Source organism: Chlorocebus sabaeus, chromosome 17 (genome assembly GCF_047675955.1).
Source record: "Chlorocebus sabaeus isolate Y175 chromosome 17, mChlSab1.0.hap1, whole genome shotgun sequence".
Lineage (NCBI taxonomy): Eukaryota > Metazoa > Chordata > Mammalia > Primates > Cercopithecidae > Chlorocebus > Chlorocebus sabaeus.
In genome coordinates, this window is record NC_132920.1 from 43,302,960 (window position 1) to 43,322,210 (window position 19,251).

General features: G+C 49.6%; 1 protein-coding gene across 1 annotated transcript in view; it reads left to right on the top strand.

Moving 5' to 3' along the window:
- The first annotated feature begins 331 nt into the window (after nt 1-331).
- Nucleotides 332-19,251, top strand: part of PTK7 (protein tyrosine kinase 7 (inactive)) — an 82,086-nt gene continuing 63,166 nt past the window's right edge. Inside the window, exon 1 of the mRNA XM_007972503.3 lies at nt 332-606. Within this exon, the coding sequence (XP_007970694.1) occupies nt 528-606 (79 nt within the window). The 5' untranslated portion in view covers nt 332-527. The remainder of the gene's footprint in view (nt 607-19,251) is intronic.

A 19,251-nucleotide genomic window follows, 5' to 3' on the forward strand; every position in this document is an offset into this window, starting at 1 on the left:
TCCACTGCCCCCACTTGGAGAATTCTGGGGGAACTGTTGGCCAGAGCCTCCAGGTATGCACAGAATGGACCATTCTCCCCAGGGTCCACGGCATCTCACAAGTCACTTAGGTTCTCCCGGATCCCTGCAGAGTCAGTGGTAGGTACAGCAAATACCCCTCTCAGGTCCCCTGCGCTCTCCTGAGCCTTGCTCTCTCTGTTCTCCATCCCGCTCCAGACCCCTCCCCCTACTGAGCTCCTCCCCGCCTCGGCGAGGAGGGGGCGTCGAGGGGGCGGGGCGCCGTGCGGGGGCCAGAGGGGAGGGGGCGTCGTGGGGCGGGGCTTGGCGGCGGCAGCGGCGGCGGCGCGCGAGGACTCCGAGGTACCGGGCGCGCGCGGCTCCGGCTCGGGACGCCTCGGGGTCGGGCTCCGGCTGCGGCTGCTGCTGCGGCGCCCGCGCTCCGGTGCGCTCCGTCTTCTGTGCCCGCCGCGGAGCGCAGTCTGCGCACCCCCTGTGCGCCCTCAGCTCCTTTTCCCGAGCCCGCCGCGATGGGAGCTACACGGGGATCCCTGGCCAGACCCCGCCGGTTGCCTTTGCTCAGCGTCCTGCTGCTGCCGCTGCTGGGCGGTGAGTCCCCGAAAGCTGAGGGCACAGAGCTTGGGAAGCGCGGGAGTGCCCGTGGGCAAAAAGCTGCACCTGGGGAGGTGGGTTTGGGCGGCTGGAGCGGCCCTGGAGTGGTGGAGAGGCTCGCTGGGGGTGCAGGCTCGCGGCGGAAGGGCGCAAGGAACCCGGGGGCCGGGAGGCTGACGAAGCCTCCAGGGACTCGGTCAGGTCCCCCTCCCACCCGCGCCGCGGGGACGCATTTCCAGCCTCACTGAGTTTTTGTGGTCTGAGCCGAGAGTTTGCTCGAGAACTGCCGAGAGTTGCCGGCTCTCGGGCCCAGATGGGGAGTTTCTTGTTGGGGGAGAAAAGACCACCCGCACCCCCCGTGGGGGGTGCGATGGGGAAAAGGGAGCCCCCCCACCCCACCCGGCAGGGTCAGCCCAGGTAAGAGTGGCCGGTTTGGGGCCCGATGCCGGACAGACCTGCGGCGCGCAAAGCGCGGAGCTTTGTTACCTACGCTGACCCGACGCTCCCGGCTTCCCTCTTCCAAGTTCCTGGGCAAAGCCGGGACCCCAGATGGCCCTGCGGGTGAGGGCGGAAGAAGGGAAGAATTAGGGGCCGCCCCATGGCTTCTAGTTACTGGTCTGGAACCCTGCGCCCTCTCCGTGCCAGGGCCGAATCCGGGGATCCGAGGGTCCCAGGCTGTCGCGGTGACTAATGTGTGAAGGCCGCTGCCAAAATCGGGCATGGCCTGGCTGCAAAGGTACGGACGGGGTTTGTTCTGCTCCTTCCTGGATTTCCATCCTGGCTGTCCTCACAGAGGAAAGGAAATCTTTCTAAGGGCAGAAAAGCAAAAAGAACTCATTCTGGCTTTTCTTGGGGGGCCTTAGTATTTTAACGCGGGTGTGGCCCTCATCACCAGGCAGACAGCACCGCCCCCCCCAACTCCCGCAGCTTTTATTTCCTGGCTTGGTCACACCTAAGAGTCACCACTGAGGTGTCGAAGTGCCTTACAGGAAAGCATCAAGCCACCCGCACATCCCAAACAACCCGGACTGGAAATAAAGCCCCCCAGCCTCCAAAACACTCTTTGGTGGTCCTCGAAGCAGCTTTCTCTTGGGGAGCTCTGTCCGGAAGACCTGTCCTAGGTGATCACTTCCCACCTCCTTTGAAGGTGGCAATGGGAACGGCATGGGTAGGGAACTGCCTTTCTAATACCTTTTTGGCCTGCCAGCTGTGGAGGGGTTTTGGTGCTGGTGGAATCAACATCTTCCCTGCGCCCAGTTGTAAAACGAGAGGTAAATGTAACCCAGGAAAGAGAGTAAGCTCCAAGGATTTGGAGGAGGTGTTTGGAGTTGCCCCATGTTTCTTGTGATGTGTTTGGTGGTTATTGCTCGTGGCAGAATCCACATCTGCTCCCAGAGGAAGTATGGAACTTTTTTGCACAGCCAGGATGGGGGCCCAGCCATCTGGGCGAGCAGCCCGAGCTCACGGGCCTCCTGGCTCTCCTGGTTGGGTTTTGGTGTGTGGGTCTGCCCAATGAGGCTGCCTTCACTGCTGCTGTTCAGAGTTCTGGAGTCAAGGGGAGTGTCTGGTGAAGATGGGGCTCTTGCTCAACAAATGCTAAATTCCTAAATTCCTTTCATGAGAAGATGACTCTGATGTTAATTGACTTAATCTGGTGACTAGTGTTTAGTGTGTGCGTGTGTGTGGGGGGGATCCTGTTGGGGGAAGTTAGGGCAGGCTGAGGGCTTAGGACAGGAGGTCTGTAGTCTCCTTAGGGGTGGGGGGATGTCTTGTGCTCAACAAAGGAACATTTTAATGAGAGCCTTAAATCAGTTCCACCAAATGTGCCTTGTTGTGGAACCTGTCCATATGCTGTAAACAATTTCAGCAGAGGCCGAGGCGCCTGTTGTCTTCTAGTGAAATCCTGGGACTCAACCCACCCCCAGACGCATGACTTCAGGGGGCAACGATTTTTTTAATAGATCACAGTAGATTTTTCCATCTCATTGTTTGTGTAATTAACTGGAGTTGTAGTGAGATCCCACTGTTAATAAGGCTGGAGTAAGGAACCTAGGCTGGCTAGGTTTGTGGATTAGACCATTTTAAAGTCTGGGTAATTATGCCATAAATGGCTGAGTTACTTTCGGCACTTTAAGATGCTGTTGTAATAAATATGGAGGAGAAGGAGGAGGAAGAGGAGGAGGAGGAGGAGGAAGAAGAGGAGGAGGAGGAGGCTTAATGTTTGAAACTTGGGATTCTCAACCCCAACCTCTTGGACAGTCAGATGTGGTCACTTCCTCATCCCGATTCCCCTCCCCCTCCCTGGTTTCTTTCCTCCAGGTTCTTGTTTCTTTGGGGAAATTGAGTCGTCATGTTCTGGGATAGGCCGTCTGCAGATTCCTCAAAGCTCTACAGCCTGTAATTCAGGCCTAGGAGTTGCTTTTATTAGTGATGGCTTTTCTCAGCTGTTGGGAAGTATGGTGGCAGGGGGAGGGTGTTCTTCATGTCACTTGTCAAATGATAAACTCCTGGTGTTCAGAGCAGCATTGAGTGGTGGACAGAGCTCAAGCAATGGATATAAAGTATGGTCCTTCCTTGGCATCTGCAGGGAATTGGAATAGGACTCCCTGAGAATGACAAAATCCAAGGGTGCGGCCGGGCTCAGTGGCTTACGCCTGTAATCCCAGCACTTTGGGAGGCCGAGGCGGGCGGATCACAAGGTCAGGAGATCGAGACCATCCTGGCTAACACGGTGAAACCCCTTCTCTACTAAAAATACAAAAATTAGCCAGGTGTGGTGGCGGTCGCCTGTAGTCCCAGCTGCTCAGGAGGCTGAGGCAGGAGAATGGCGTGAACCTGGGAGGCGGAGCTTACAGTGAGCAGAGATCGCACCACTGCACTCCAGCCTGGAGGACAGAATAAGACTCTGTCTCAAAAAAAAAAAAAAAAAAAAAATTTTCTGTAAATTACGTGTAGTACCTATTACAGTGGAAATGCTATGTAAATAACTGTTGTATTTTTAATTTGTATTCTTTTTAATTGTTGTATTGTTTTTAATTTTTATCTTCCCCCAATGTTTTTGATCCTCTGTTGAGGGATGTGGAGCCCAGGGATGAGGAGTGTATCTGGCAAAGCAGCAACTCAGACTCATTGGCAGGCCCTGTACCCCTGGACAAACCTCTTAGCTTCTCAACCTCTTCTATAAAGGGCTTCCTAGAGTTGTGCTGAGGATTAAATAGAATGAAGTAGGCCGGGTGCAGTGGCTCACGTCTGTAATCGCAGCACTTTGGGAGGCCAAGGTAGGCGGATAACCTGAGGTCAGGAGTTCAAGACCAGCCTGGTCAACATGGTAAAACCCCATCTCTACTAAAAATACAAAAATTAGCTGGGTATGGTGGCACACACCTCTAATCCCATCTACTTGGGAGGCTGAGGCAGGAGAATGGTGTGAACCCGGGAGGCGGAGGTTGCAGTGAGCTGAGATTGTGCCACTGCACTCCAGCTTGGGCGGCAGACTCCATCTCAAAAAAAAAAAAAAAAAATTTATACACACACACACACACACACCCCTACCCCTTTCTTGGTCTTTCCTCTGTGGTGTGCTTCAAAGATTCTTTCAGCTTTACAGTCATTCCCAACAATGGACATTTTACCTACTGGAACCCTCCATTCCAGTCCAGCTGGACTATTTGCCATCTCCTAACACATACCTGGTTTTCTCTGACCTTTCTTTCCTTCGGGCGAGTCCCCGGGTGTACACTGCCTTCTCCTGTCTCTCTGTTGCCCAGCCCCACTGCCTCTTCTTCCCTGAAGCTGTCCTATCTCTCCTGCCAGAAAGTAGACACCTGTAGAACTTCTGGACTGTCATTCTTGCGACACCATCCATATTTTTGCCCCTGATGGGTTTTGTTTTAATTTACTGAAGGGCTCCCCCATAGAGTTTAGTACAGTACTTATTTATAACAGGTTTTTATGTAGGTTTTTTTTTTTTTTTGAGATGGAGTTTTCCTGTGTCTCCCAGGCTGTAGTGCATTGACTCAGTCTTGGTTCACTGCAACCTCTACCTCCCAGGTTCAAGTGATTCTCCTACCTCAGCCTCTTGAGTACCTGGGATTACAGGCATGCGCCACTGCACCCAGCTAATTTTTGTATTTTTAGTAGAGACGGGTTTCACTATGTTGGTCAAGCTGGTCTCAAACTCCTGACCTCAGGTGATCCGCCCACTTCGGCCTCCCAAAGTGCTGGGATTACAGGCATGAGCCACTGCACCCAGCCGATATAACAGGTCCTCATGTAGGTTTATTTCAAAAGTGAATGAACCATTTGGGTGCAGGGCAGAATGATCAAGGGTGGGGTTAAATAACCCCTTGTATCCTAGGCATTGGGAGTCTTTTGCACCCTCCCCAGCTTCTTTGGGTTGGGGTTGCCTGTTCCTCCTTGTGCCTTCTCTACAGTGACCAAATTAAAGATCAGACCTTCCTTCCCTGATCCTGGGCTGACTGGTTTTGGTGGTGGCTTTTCTGAGTTTTGATGTGGTGGGGCTTCTAGCTTTCTGCAAGTTCTGTGCGTGGGCAAGCACCGCTACATATGAAGCTGATTGCAGCTTAAAAACTGGTGCTAAAGTTGCTTCCTCAGAGAACTGTGTAGGGGCCTAGAGTATCTATAACTGCGCTACTTGAAGTAAGACCCAGGGCCACATGGCATCAGCATTCCTGAGAGCATGAATTAGAATCGCAATCTGCAGTTTTTTTTTGTTTTTTTGTTTTTTTGAGGTGGACTCTCGTTCTCATTCTGTTGCCCAGGCTGGAGTGCAGTGGCACGATCTTGGCTCCCTGCAACCTCTGCCTCCCGGGTTCAAGCGATTCTCCTGCCTCAGCCTCCTGAGTAGCTGGGATTACAGGCACACACCACCACGCCCGGCTATTTTTTTTTTTTGTATTTTTAGTGGAGACAGGGTTTCACCATGTTGGTCAGGCTGGTCTCGAACTCCTGACCTTGTGATCCACCCACCTCGGCCTCCCAAAGTGCTGAGATTACTGGGATTATAGGCGTGAGCCACCATACCCTGCTGCAATCTGCATTTTAACAAGATCCTCAGGTGACTTTGTACCCCAGAGTTCCAGAAGTCCTGGCCTAGGCTTCCTTCTTTATACAGAATCTCAAGGCACATAGCTTTCTTGTTGCAACAGTATAAATTGGGAGCTGAGATCCTGCACAGTATTTGAAGATTTGCTTTAAATAACTTACTTCATGTGAACACTCCTTGGGGTGATGTGCACGCTTAAAAATTACCTCCTTTGGGTTTAACTTGAATTAGACTTTGTCAAGAAATTTCTCCATTAAATGTGTGACTCTAGAAAGTCTACAATATTCAGCCTGATGTTTAGTTCCTCTCAAAACCTCAGCTTTTCCTAGAGGAAAATACGACTGATTTTATAACGAAAGTCAGTGGAGAAACTGGATTTGTTAGGCAGAAATTTGGTTGACAGACAACTTTTCAGGAATACATTTGGTTCATAAAGGGAGGCATGTCTCCGCTGGGCTTTGACAGTTGTAGTGTTGTTAGTCTTTGGAGCATTTCATATTCTGGAGTGAGGGGGTTTGTGTGAGTCTGTGTTTAAGCCAATGCAGCTTCTGTGAGACTCGTCTGGGACAGAGGTTGGCCGGTTCAGACTCTAATATTGGAGCCAAGAGCAATTTGGGGCCAAGGATTCAGTCTTTGGTGTTTTCCTGATGGAAGAAAGGGTCATTAAACAGGGTCGGGTGTCCTTGGCCTGCGTCCCTCAACCTCCTGCTCTCCCTAACCTCAGTAGATGCCTCTCTGCTGCTGTGCCTGGGCACTACCCCTGGCCAGAGTCACATGGTGGGGTTACAGACTCAGGGCCACAGTTGCTGGCGCTGGCCCTCACCTTGCCCTGGAGCTGCCGCCTGCTCCTCTCCTCGATTCCTGCTCTGGCCCCCATCTGCCTGGTCCTTTTTCTGAGGGTGTGAAAGTACTGCCATTGTAGCTGGTTAGAGTCGTATGTTGGAATTCTCTGAGTTCACTACTGAGCCCCCTGGCACTTTGGTGGAGCTGGCCCGAGAGCTGCCACAGCTAATCAGTGGTTTGAGGAAGCCCTCTGTAGTATGTCACTTTTTCCATCCTCTTTTCTCCTCTGCATTTAGGCCATTTCCCTCCCAGTAATGTTACACAAACAGCAGTGGGGCAGGGAGGAAGCTTGGTTCGAAGGGCTGACACGCACACAGGCGCCTTTCCCCTCTCGCTACTTGGTTTGACATTGCTAAACTCTAATCTGCTGTGTGCATTAACTGGGGTATGTGTTGAGTGAATGCTCAGGTGACTAGAACGTCATCCACCAGGTGTCCTGCAGATCCCAAGCCCCTGTTACAAGTGTAAGCCTTGATAAGTGGGATATGCACTCACAGGTTTGGGTGTGTATATAATTTCTGAAGACAAGGTTCCGAGTCGTGGGGTAGGGATTGTAAGTCACATATTAGGAAGGTATAGATACGTGTTTCTCAAAGACGTAGAGTGGAGAGTATAGTGAGAGGGCAGGTCACCAAAGTACTGAAGAAAATTTTAGTTTCCTGGGCCTTACTGCAGACCTGCCCATCAGAATTATTGAGGGAGAGGCCAGAAAATGCATTTTATTTTTTTGTTAGATTATGTTGTTTTTGAATAGCCAATCCAGTTACATAGGTCAGATTTCTAAAGGAAACTGCATTTTAATTTTTATTCATTTATTTTTGAGACAAGGTCTCACTCTGTCACCCAGGTTGGAGTGCAGTGGTGCAATCACAGCTCACTGCAGCCTTGTCCTGTTAGGCTCAAGTGATTCTCCCGCCTCTGCCTCCCAAGTAGCTGGGATCACAGGTGCATGCCACCGTATCTGGCTAGTTTTTTCACATTTATTTTTTATTTTTAGTAGAGACGAGGTCTTGCTGTGTTGCCCAGGCTGTTGAACTCCTGGGCTCAAGCAATCCTCCTGCCTCTGCCTGCCAAAGTGTTGGGATTACAGGTGTAAGCCACCATGCCCAGCCTGGAAACTGCATTTATAGAGCTTCCTGGAGATTCTTACTTACGCTTAAATGTGAGAACCATTGAGTAGCCATAAGGAGAATTTGTCAGTCTGAAGTGGAGGTGTGGTGTTGAGAAAAAGGGCAGTATTAATAGTGGGGAGCTTAGGAGGGAGTTCATTCAAAGTGCTTGAGTGTCTTCTATGGGTGAAGCTGTCTGAGGAGCCATGGGACGCAGGAGGAAGACAAGATGGAGAAACGTAAATCAGATGAAGTATGAAAGACACCATTTGGTAAAGTGCTAAGTAGAATAGAAGTACATTCCAGAATGTGTGGGATGGTAAGTCTGAGATGTAGGAGCAAATGGGGGTGGGAGGGCTTTAGAGAGGAGAGAGGACCCGACCTTGCTGAATAGATGTAGTCAGTGATGGTCTCAGAATGATGTAAAGTCATCAGACCAGGATTCTGAAAACCTGGGTGGTTCTGTTCTACTATCACACAGCAGCCATAAGTGATGAAGTAAGAGAAGAGACATCTATAGACCCGTGACACCAGTTTTTCTGTATTCTGGTCCTGGATCAATTGCTGCATACCCACATGACCCTGAGCTGGTTAGTTAACCTTTCCGAGCCTCAGTTTCCTCATCAGCACAATACAAGTGATGCTTTTGCCTGCCTTGCTGGCCCCTGTGAAGTTGTGATATAATGCTCTTCAGCTGTGGAAATGGGTGACCCCTGGGAAGCAGCCCCTCTGGCTAGCCCTGATGGTTCTTCCCAGAGACATCCTGGCCAGCTGTTTCCTTTTGAGGGGTCAGCCTTTTTTCTTTTTTCTTTTCTTTTTTTTTCCTCCCCTCCCCTCCCCTCCCCTCCCCTCCCCTCCCCTCCCCTCCCGTTTCTCTCTGTCACCCAGGCTGGAATGCAGTGGTGTGATCTTGGCTCACCGCAACCTCCGCCTCCTGGGTTCACACCATTCTCCTACCTCAGCCTCCTAAGCAGCTGGGATTACAGGCGCCTGCCACCATACCCGGCTAATTTTTGTATTCTCAGTAGAGACGGAGTTTCACCATATTGGTCAGGCTGGTCTTGAACTTCTGACCTTGTGATCCGCCTGCCTTGCCCTTCCAAAGTGCTGGGATTACAGGCATAAGCCACTGTGCCTGGCCAGAGGTGTCAGCCTTTCTCTCCAGCCCTCTGACTCTAGAATGGTTTGCTGAAGGCTCAACAAAGTGCCTCTTGACTAGCAGCCTTAGAAATGGTTTTCTCATTTGGGCCAGATGCAGTGGCTCATGCCTATAATCCCAGCACTTTGGGAAGCTGAGGCATGCGAATCACCTAAGGTCGGGAGTTCGAGACCATCCTGACCAAAATGGAGAAATCCCATCTCTACTAAAAATACAAAATTTGCTGGGCATGCCCGTAATCCCAGCTACTTGAGAGGCCGAGGCAGGAGAATGACTCAAACCTGGGAGGCCGAGGTTGTGGTGAGCTGAGATTGCGCCATTGCACTCCAGCCTGGGCAACAAGAGCGAAACTCTGTCTCAAAAAAAAAAAAAAAAGAAAAGAAAAAGACTGGCTTCCTCATTCAAAAGCACAGGCTTTCTAAATGGGTCTCAGTATTCCAACAGCAACCCAGAAATATGGGAGCCACACACAGCCACATTTTCCTGGTGGGAATTCTCCCTCTGTCTGTCTCAATAGCAGATTCTCCCAAGGGGTGGGTTGGTGCTGCTTAAGGGCCACTGTCTCTCCCGGCATGCTGAGGTTCTCAGGGAATGGGTAGTGAATTGTGCTTCATGCAGCCTAGGCAGACTTTTATGATACCCAAGGGAGGGGTTTCTATAATCACTGGATGGCTGTGGGGGTTTCCCCAGTTCGCGACTCTGTGTAATTTGTGGGAACTTCTGTCTATGCTGTGGGGAGGTTCCTGAGGTTCTGTGTGGCCAAGGGCAGTGGGCTCCCCTCATGCACAGCCTCCCCTCCAGGAGACACTCTGGCTTCTTTTTTTTTTTTTTTTGTCTCCTCCTTGGGGTGGTGGCGGGGCAATGAGGAGAACGGTTGTGTGCCTTTGGGACTGCTGAGGTGTCCCAGCAGCTAGTTCGTACGGTACCTTTGTGCACATTACAAATAAGTACTCCCAGTCGTGGGTGCACTGGGAATCGTGGGCGCACTGGGAGTCGTGGGCGCGCCTGTGATCCCAGCACTTTGGGAGGCAGAGGCAAGTGGATCACTTGAGCTCAGGAGTTTGAGACCAGCCTAGGCAACAAGACGAAACCCTGTCTTTACAAAAAATACAAAAAAACTAGCTGGGCGTGGTGGTGCACGCCTGTAGTCTCAGCTACTCAAAGGCTGTGGCGGGAGGATTGCTTGAGCCTGGGACGTCAGAGCTGAAGTGGGTAAGCTGTAGTGTGATTGCACCACTGCACTCTAGCCTGGGCAACTGAGCGAGACCCTATCTCAAAGAAAAAAAAAAGAAAAAAAAATATCCCTTCCTCCAGGTAGATGCAGTCCTGCACCAGGGTTCAGGCAGCATTTCAGTGTTGGTTCTTTGGTCAGACATCTTGAGCAGTGCACAACCTGTACAGTCAAAGGTGGCTGTTCCATTGGCATGAAGGCCTTGCAACTAGTGGCTCTTTGTTTCCCAGCCGATGGACCAAGATGATTTTGATGCCTCTGTTCTAATGTGTTTCGAGTGAGCCCTCTTCACTACTGTTCTGCCTCCGATGGTGGTGGGATGGGACAATCCTGCCTGTAACATACAATAGGAGAAGCCCATGAGGATGCGGCCCCATTACTGTACCCACTGTGCATTGTGTATCTGTGGCTGCTGAAGTCTTGGCCTATTTCTGGGCCCTTTTCTCTGTGAGAGGATTTTGCTGTCTTGCTGATACAGGCTGCTAGCCTTACGTGATAATTGGTGTGGAAGGCTGGCTGAGTCCTTGGGAAGAGTGAGCTGCAGAGTTTATTTCACATTTTGTTAAGGAGCTTTCAGTTTCCCTCTCTCCCGTTTCCTCTCTCCCTGGGGACACTAGGGTCTCCAGGTAAAGTTGTGTGGGCATTCCTGATTTAGAGGAATTCCTGCAAGAGAAGTGATAGGACCTCAGTCCCAAAGGCGGGTCTTGGGTCTTGCTAAGCTCCAGAGCTGGGTGTCCTGGTGCTGTTCATACCTCTTGAACCTGAGGAGGCACCAGGAGGAGCACTAAGCTCAGTGTTGGAAGACATGGACTCTCCTTCCACATTTGCCTGAAACTGCTTGTGTGACCATGGGCAAGTCCCATCCTCCTCTCCAGGCTTCAACTTCAGAACAGAAGACCTTGGAGGGCCCTTGCTGAGGCTCACTCAGTGTGGCACCTCCAGCCCTATTTCTGCTACACCTTACAGGCTCTCCTTACCCTGGGTTTAGGGAGAGCACTTTAAGGGCTGCTTTTTATTCTGGAGTCTCTAGTGCGTGGGCACAGATGTGTTTAGACTTGACCAACTGGTGATGTGAGTATTAGGGTATAATTTTCTGGGTGCAAAGGGTGCTGTAAAGATTTAGGGGAGAGAGTATTTGACAGGGAAAGAAAAGAAACTGAGGCACAAAAGCACAATCTGCCCAGCACGACAGAGCTGGTGAGGAACAGGGCTGAAGCCAGTGTGGTGGTTCACACCTGTAATCCTAGCACTTTGGGAGGCCAAGGCGGGAGGTTTGCTTGAGCCCAGGAATTTCAGACTAGCCTGGGGAACATAGTGAGACCCCATCTCTACGGAAAAGAAAATGAAAGAAAAATTAGACAGCAGTGGTGGCACATGCCTGTGATCCCAGCTACTTGGGAGGCTGAGGTGGGAGGATCACTTGAACCTGGGGGGTCAAGGCTACAGTGAGCCAAGATTGCACCACTGCACTCCAGCCTGGGCAACAGAGAGAGACCCTGTCTCAAAAAACACAGAGTGCTGAGACCAGAGTGCCAGTCCCTCCTGTGCCTTCACTTAGAGTCCTTGTATGTCCGGGTGTTACTGTGCTATGATATGCTGCACACATGGCCAAGTGCAGTGGCTCACACCTGTAATCCCAGCACTTTGGGAGGCCAAGGCAGGTGGATCATGAGGTCAGGAGTTCCAGATCAGCCTGACCAACGTGATGAAACCCCATCTCCACTAAAAACACAAAATTAGCTGGCTGTGGTGGTGCGTGCCTGTAATCCCAGCTACTCAGGAGGCTGAGGCAGGAGAATGGCTTGAGCCTGGGAGGCAGAGGTTGCAGTGAGCTGAGATCATGCTACTGCATTCCAACCTGGGTGAGAGTGAGATGCCATCTCAAAAAAATAAATAAATAAAAAGAGTTATGGTGAAACTATATATAGTCTAAAAGGCTAGGGCACTGTGCCTAAATCCCAATGGCTTGAGCTTTTCTCATGAACCCATGAATCCTTAGCCTCCTCCTCCTGGTGCTGCTGGAAGGTCACAGGCAGTTGCAGGCCCTGGCTTGTAGGTGCATTCCAGATCATTGCTTCCTGCTGGGAGTTGTACACTGAGCAGTGCTGTGGTGGAGACCACGTAGGAGGTAATAGAGTCATCCCCATAGTGGTTAATAGAGTTTGCCACCTCATACTACTTTTGTGTAGGTAGATGTGCCCACGCTTGGTGCTCCAGGCCCTGCCCCATAGTAGGGGCCTAATGATGTAGATTTCCCTTTAATTTCTGACTTTGGAGTCAAGTCTTTTAACCCTCAGGAGTGTTCAGGCGAGGTTGGATCATGACCTTGACATTCTGGGAGATGCCACTTTTCTTGTGCCAGGTGTATCTCTCTTTGGTGAACTGTTGACCGCTCTTGGTGATTCTGCTGAGTTTGTTCTTCTGCTTCTGAGGTTCTCAGACTCCAGTGTGGGAACCTATGTTCTATCACGGGAGGATCACGGGAGGATGCGAAGGGAGGATGCAAAGGTGATGTGATTCCATTGTAGCTCATCTGTTTACAAAGCTGGGCTTTTTCCCACCTAGAAGAAGAGGGAGAAGGCTCCGTCAGGCCAACAGATCCTTAGAGAGTGCTAGGGTGGCATTTGAGATTCAAACCTAATTTTCAGCTACCTGAAAAACAAAACAAATCACAAAGAAAACATTGTCTTACAACCTCAGGGGGAAGAAAAAAGGAAATGCCGTCGATCTCTTATAGTTCCAGCACAAAGAACAAAGCATTCTATCAGTTTAGTTCCTTTAGCAGATTAAACCAGTTGTTAAACTGACCAATTAAAAAAATGCCCAGCTACACAGCAGCTTTTCTGCCCATGATCTGAGCTCCTCCTCTACCCCAGGGATCCAGGCCTCTTACAGGAGGAGTACTGAGGGGAGGAGACTAGGCTGGGTCCTGGAACAGCCCTGGAGACCTGCAAGAAGGGCTCTCTCTCTCTTTCTTGCCTATCCCCCCTCCCCTTTAGCAAAACTTCTTAGAACAAAAGGCTGTTATTTAGTAAACACCTGCACCCTGTTTTGATGGAGTGTCCTGAGCTGTGTGGTAGACTGGGAAGAACAGGGTGGGGACCTTGTCCTTTGTTTCTGCCTGTGTAAGAGGCTGGGGTGCTCTCAGCGGCTGTGCAGCCTCCTGTGCCTTTCCTTACCGTCTACCTTTGTCTGAAGGGCCTTTGAACATGGCTTGAGAGATCCTGCGGAAGCCACCAAGCCAACTTGCTCTGTCTCCAGACAGCAGTTTTAGGCGAGTCTCTACTTGGGCCTTTCCAAGAGAGTCCCTTTTCTAGGCGCTGCACAGCTGCTGCTGGTGACCCAGAAAGGGGTAGGAGAGCATGGGCCCAGCCTAGCCTTGGTGCGGGTGGCACCCCTCTCTGCCCCTTCCTACTTTGCCTGGATCAAAGGAGCCTCCTCAGGGAGCAGGAAAATACCTCTCCCAATAGCCCCACCAGTGAGTAAACAGCTGGGGCCTCTTGCAGCTTTTGAAGCATGGTGCTTCAGGCCTGGAGGAATGCAGAACATTTCATTTTAGGGGTGGACTTAGGTTTCCACCGCTGTCGGTATTTGCAAATTTGAAACAAATGCCCTCATTTAGCAGCAGGCAGGCTGGGCAGTAAACTGGGGCTGTTTAAGGGCGTTTATGATGGTCACAGGTATTTGTGGAGAGAGGGACCCCAGCAGGTTTGGGAAAAGATAGAGGGTTTATGGTTAGGTGGGTTGTACAAAGACCCTAGCCAGGTCTCCGGTGGAGGTTGTTGTTAGGTGGGCTTTGTCATAAAAAGCATTGCCGCCTCCTGCTCCCCCAGGAAGTATCTCCTTCTGGCAGACAAAGGGGTTTGGGATGGTGTTTATCCTCAGGGTCTGATGCTCAGGGCCTTGTCCCTCCCGCTTGGTTGCCAAAGTATCAGATTTCCAATGAACCCTTCCTTCTCCTACTCCCAGGACTTGAAAGGCTCGTTAAATGTGCTTTATATATAACAAGTTGGCTGAGAGGTTCCCCCCTCACTTCCAGCCAGTTTTGCAAGGAAGGAGCTAGGGAAACCTGTTTTCTTTTTTTTGTTGTTTCTGGAAGTAGGATCTGTGAAGGTGCACTTGAAGAAAGACCCTGATTTTAGGGATCAGCCAAGTCAGGGTTATTTGCCTCTGATGGGTCAGCGTAACCAAGAAGGATCTGTCTGAAGCCTGGCTGCCTCCTCTTTGCTCCCTGCTTCCCAGGGAAATTCAGAAATCTGTTCAGGAACTGACTTCTGGCTCTACAACTTACTGGCTGAGAGACCTTGGTTTACTTCATTTCTCTGAGCCTCGGTTTCTTCCTCTTTTTTTTTTTTTTGGAAATAGAGTCTCACTCTGTCGCCCAAGCTGGAGTGAAGTGACGCGATCTTGGTTCACTGCAATCTCTGCCTCCCAGGTTCAAGCAACCCTCCTGACTCATCTTCCCAACTAGCTAGAACTACAGACCCATGCCACCATGCCTGGCTAATTTTTGTATATTTTGTTTTAGTAGAAATGGGTTTTGCCATGTTGGCCAGGCTGGTCTCGAACTTCCGACTTCAGGTGATCAGCCTGCCTCGGCCTCTCAAAGTGTTGGGATTATAGGCGTGAGCCACCGTGCCCAGCCGGTTTCCTCTTTTTTTTTTGAGACGGAATCTCGCTCATTGCCCAGGCTGGAGTGCAGTGCAGTTGCGTGATCTCAGCTCACTGCAACCTCTGCCTCCCAGGTTCACGCCATTCTCCTGCCTCAGCCTCCTGAGTAGCTGGGACTACAGGTGCCCGCCACCATGCCCGGCTAATTTTTTATATTTTTATAGAGATGGGGTTTCACAGTGTTAGCCAGGATGGTCTAGATCTCCTGACCTCGTGATCTGCCCGCCTCAGCCTCCCAAAGTACTGGGATTACAGGCGTGAGCCACCGTGCCTGGCCCAGTTTCCTCTTTTGTAAGATAGGGATAATAATACCAGTCTTGTTAGAGTTCTTGCAAGAGTTGAGTGAGATGGTACTGCATTTCATTAACTCTTAGATGTTTTTTCTTTTCACATTTGCACATCTTTGAAATTGGGATGTAACTTATAATTAATTACAGTAGTCACCCCTGATCCGTGGTTTCATTTTCTGTGGTTTCAGCTACCCACGGTCAAAATATATTAAATGGAAAATTCCAGAAGTAAACAGCTTACAAGTTTTAAGTTTTATGCCATTCGGAGTAGCATGATAAAAATCTCTCGATATCCCACTCCATCCCACCCAGGACATGAATCATCCCTTTGTCCAGTTTATCGAATGTCAGGGTATCAGAGTGCTTGTGTTCAAGTAACTTTTTAAAATTTATTTTATTTTTGAGATAGAGTCCTGCTCTGTGGCCCAGGCTGGAGTGCAGTGGTACGATCTCAGCTCACTCCAACCTCCACCTCTCGGGTTCAAGTGATTCTCCTGCCTCAGCCCCCTGAGTAGCTGGTATTACAGGCGCGTGTCACCATGCCCAGCTAATTTTTGTAGTTTTAGTAGTGATGGGGTTTCACCATGTTGGTCAGGCTGGTCTTGAACTCCTGACCTTGTGATCCACCCACCTTGGCCTCCAAAATGCTGGGATTTAAGGCGTGAGCCACCGTGCCCAGCCTAATGTGCCTAATTTATTTATTAATCTTTGGAGATCTGGTCTTGCTCTGTTGCCCAGGCTGGAACGCAGTGGTGCAGTCATGGCTCACTGCAGCCTCAAGACCTCCTGGGCTCAAGCGATCCTCCCACCTCAGCCTCCCAGGTAGCTGGGACTGCAGGTGTGTGCCATCACGCCCAGCTAAATTTTTGTAGAGATAAGATCTTGCTCTGTTGCCCAGGCTGATCTTGAACTCCTAGACTCAAGCAATCCTTCCACTACCTCAGCCTCCCAAAGTGCTGGGATTGCAGATGTCAAGTGCTTAATGTATAAATGAAATTTTACTGTAGGTATGTATATATAGGCAAAAAACATACCATTTGGGGGTTGTTACTATCTAAGGTTTCAGACATCCACTGGGGGATCATAGAACATATCCCCCCCGGGATATAACATTATGTCTTAGTTCAACTAGTACCACTTTGTCCTCTTGGTGCAAATAAATGATGGAGCATCTTCTAAATTCAGTATATGTGAAGGACTTAGTCTGTGATCTTGCGAATGCTCAGTAAAAGATGACTATAACTGTGATGGTTATCTGTGGAGGTTATACCTGTGATGGTTATCTGTGGAGGTTATAACTGCGATGATTATCTGTGGTGGTTATAGCTGTGATGGTTATCTGTGATGGTTATAACTGTGATGCTTATCTGTGATGGTTATAACTGTAATTTACAGGCCTAGTTTTGCTTCCCATCTACCAGTAACTTTCAATAAAACCCATTTTCCTTTTAGTCTGGCATGTAAATTACAAATGATGCTTAAGGCATAAAGCATCATGCTAAGTATTGCGTGCATGTGTGTATGTTGGTGGCAGGTGGCTGGTGACTTTAAGCCTTCATAAGGCAAGAGATGTTTACAAGAGGAGGTAGGTATCCCTCAGAAGGCACACAGTCTGTCTATTATGGAAAGAATACAGTGACTCTCTGATGACAGGTTCTCCTTTTTTTTTTTTTTTTTTTTTTTTGAGACGGAGTTTATTCTTGTTGCCCAGGCTGGAGTGCAATGGCGCAATCTCAGCTCACTGCAACCTCCACCTCCCGGGTTCAAGCGATTCTCCTGCCTCAGTCTCTAGAGTAGCTGGGATTACAGGCGCCCACCACCACACCTGGCTAATTCAGTCTCCAACTTGAAAGACTGAGCTGGGGGACACTGGAGGTTTACTCCAGGAATGGATTGCTGGTAGGTGAATCAAGACAGAATCTGAAGAGAGTGATTAACAAGACAAGGGTACAGAGAAGACCAAAGAGAGGCACACAGTAAATGTCAGGAGCTCAGAGGATGGAGACCTGGCTTAGGCAGGCAGGAGACGGACAGGAGATGGTAGCGTTTTCTTCCCCAGCAGCACACTTGTGTGAGGCTGATTTTGACTTTGTGGAGACAACTGGTTGCCATCCATTCTACTTTGTGCTACCCAAGCATTACTGAATGACACTGTCACTGGTAGAGGGTCGTGACTGCAAGTGTCCAGGTTCTTGGTGTTTTGAACAAAGAATTGGACAAAACCCCCAGCAAAGCAAAGAAACAATGAAGCAACAGAAGAACGAAAGCAGGGATATATTGAAAATGAAAGTACACTCCACAGTGCCAGAGCAGACTCAAGCAGTGGCTTAAGGGCTGGGATGCAGAATCTTCCTGGACCCAAATACCCCCTAAAAGTTTCCTACTGGCCACTTCATGCAAAGGTCATGCTCCTGTGCAAACATCTGATTGGTTGGAAAAAGCAACCAGTCAGTGGCTAGGGTGAAGTTACAAAGTTATATTTCTATGCAAAGGAAGACTGGGCCAGCATGTCAGTCTGATTGGTTGTGGATAGCAACCATTCAGAGGCTGGAGTGAAGTTACAAAGTTGCAAATGAAGACAGGATCTGCACTCAGTATGATTGGCTGCAGACAGCCAATTTCCCATCTGCCTGGCAGAAAGGTTCAAAGGGAGTAGTAGCCGCTGCTCTTTTTGTTACTTAGGCCTGCAAAGTCAGGGCTTTCATTTCAATTTAGTTGGAGGACATAGGTGTGAAACAGCCTTAGGTTCGCTTCCTGCAGACCCTATTCTCCTGCTTCACCACCTTTCCCCCTTCAGGCACATTGTAACTTCCCAAAGGCCAAGGAATTCTTTGTTTGGTTGAGTTCTGGTTCATTTGATGGTGGGGTGGATTGGTTATGGGGTTTATATGGTGGATGAAAGGAGAAAGATGTGTCCCTTTTGTATGAATATCAAAAGCAAAATTGTTTTTTTAAAATAGATTGCTGGCCAGGCCATGGTGGCTCATGCCTGTAGTCCCAGCACTTTGGGAGGCCAAGGCAGGCGGGATCACCTGAGGTTGGGAGTTCCAGACCAGTCTGACCAACATGGAGAAACCCAGTCTCTACTTAAAAAAAAAAAAAAAAAAAATAGCCAGTTGTGGTGGTGGATGCCTGTAATCCCAGCTACTCGAGAGGCTAAGGCAGGAGAATTGCTTGAACCTGGGAGGTGGACGTTGCGGTGAGCCAAGATTGTGCCATTACACTCCAGCCTGGGCAACAAGAATGAAACTCTGTCTTAAAAAAACAACAAAACAAAACAAAAACCAGTAGATTGCTGTGTAGATGTGTGTGTCAAGCCTTCTACCTGTTCACTTCTGTAGCCTTAAGCACTTTACCACATAGGGGTTTCGGAAAGCATTCTTCCTGCGTGGTCACTGAGGCCCAGGAAGGAAAGGGGCCAATTAATGGAAGGCAAGAACTTAAGAGTCCCAGGGGCTAGGAGACTCAGCCCCTCGATTAAGGAATGCTCTTTTCTGCTGCGGTTGGCTTTCTATGAGAGTGTTCTGAATAATAAGGTATTATATAATAGATGATGTGCCTTAACTGATGGGGAAGAACGGCATTGAAATGTTCTTCCTGATTGTTTTAAGAAAATTGCAGTGCTCTTTTTCTGAAAGACGGATGTACAGCTAAGGGCATTTTTGATGCAATATAACTTATTTTTGGAGGCCCTCTAAGATACAATGAGAAACTTTTTTCTGTTGGGGAGACTGATCTTGTCTTCTCTGTCCTGTGAGGGTTGAAAGGGGCCAAGTCAGCCCCTTTTTAAACCAAGTCAACAAATATTTCAAAGCCCTTTTTATGTCTAAGGCAGCTAGGCAGATATGTGTGGGCTCTCAGTAGTCCTGAGTTTAGCCAGTTGCCTAGTTTGGGTCTAATGCCCTCTGATTCCATATTTGCATCCACGACCAAGAAAGCCTAGAGAGAGCCTGCATGGACCTCTGTGGGTCTCCCGCCAGCAGCTGGTGAAGACGTGGCAGCTGAATTAACAGCTGCCTGTTCTGGGCCAGGGCTGCTATCTCAGCCCCGGGGAGAGGTGTTGATCAGGCTGACAGGGCAAGAAATCCCCCTGAGCCTCAGGTTGGAAAGAAATTAGTTAAAAGTTGCTCTCAGACTCCTGAAAAATTGCTTTCAGTTTTTGCTGCCAAAAGAGAACTTCGAAAACAGGGTGTAAATTGGGTTCTTTACACTGTCTCTGTTTTTGTCACTTCCTTGCAGTTGGTGAAGGAGGGCCGGGATCCAAGCGAGCTTTG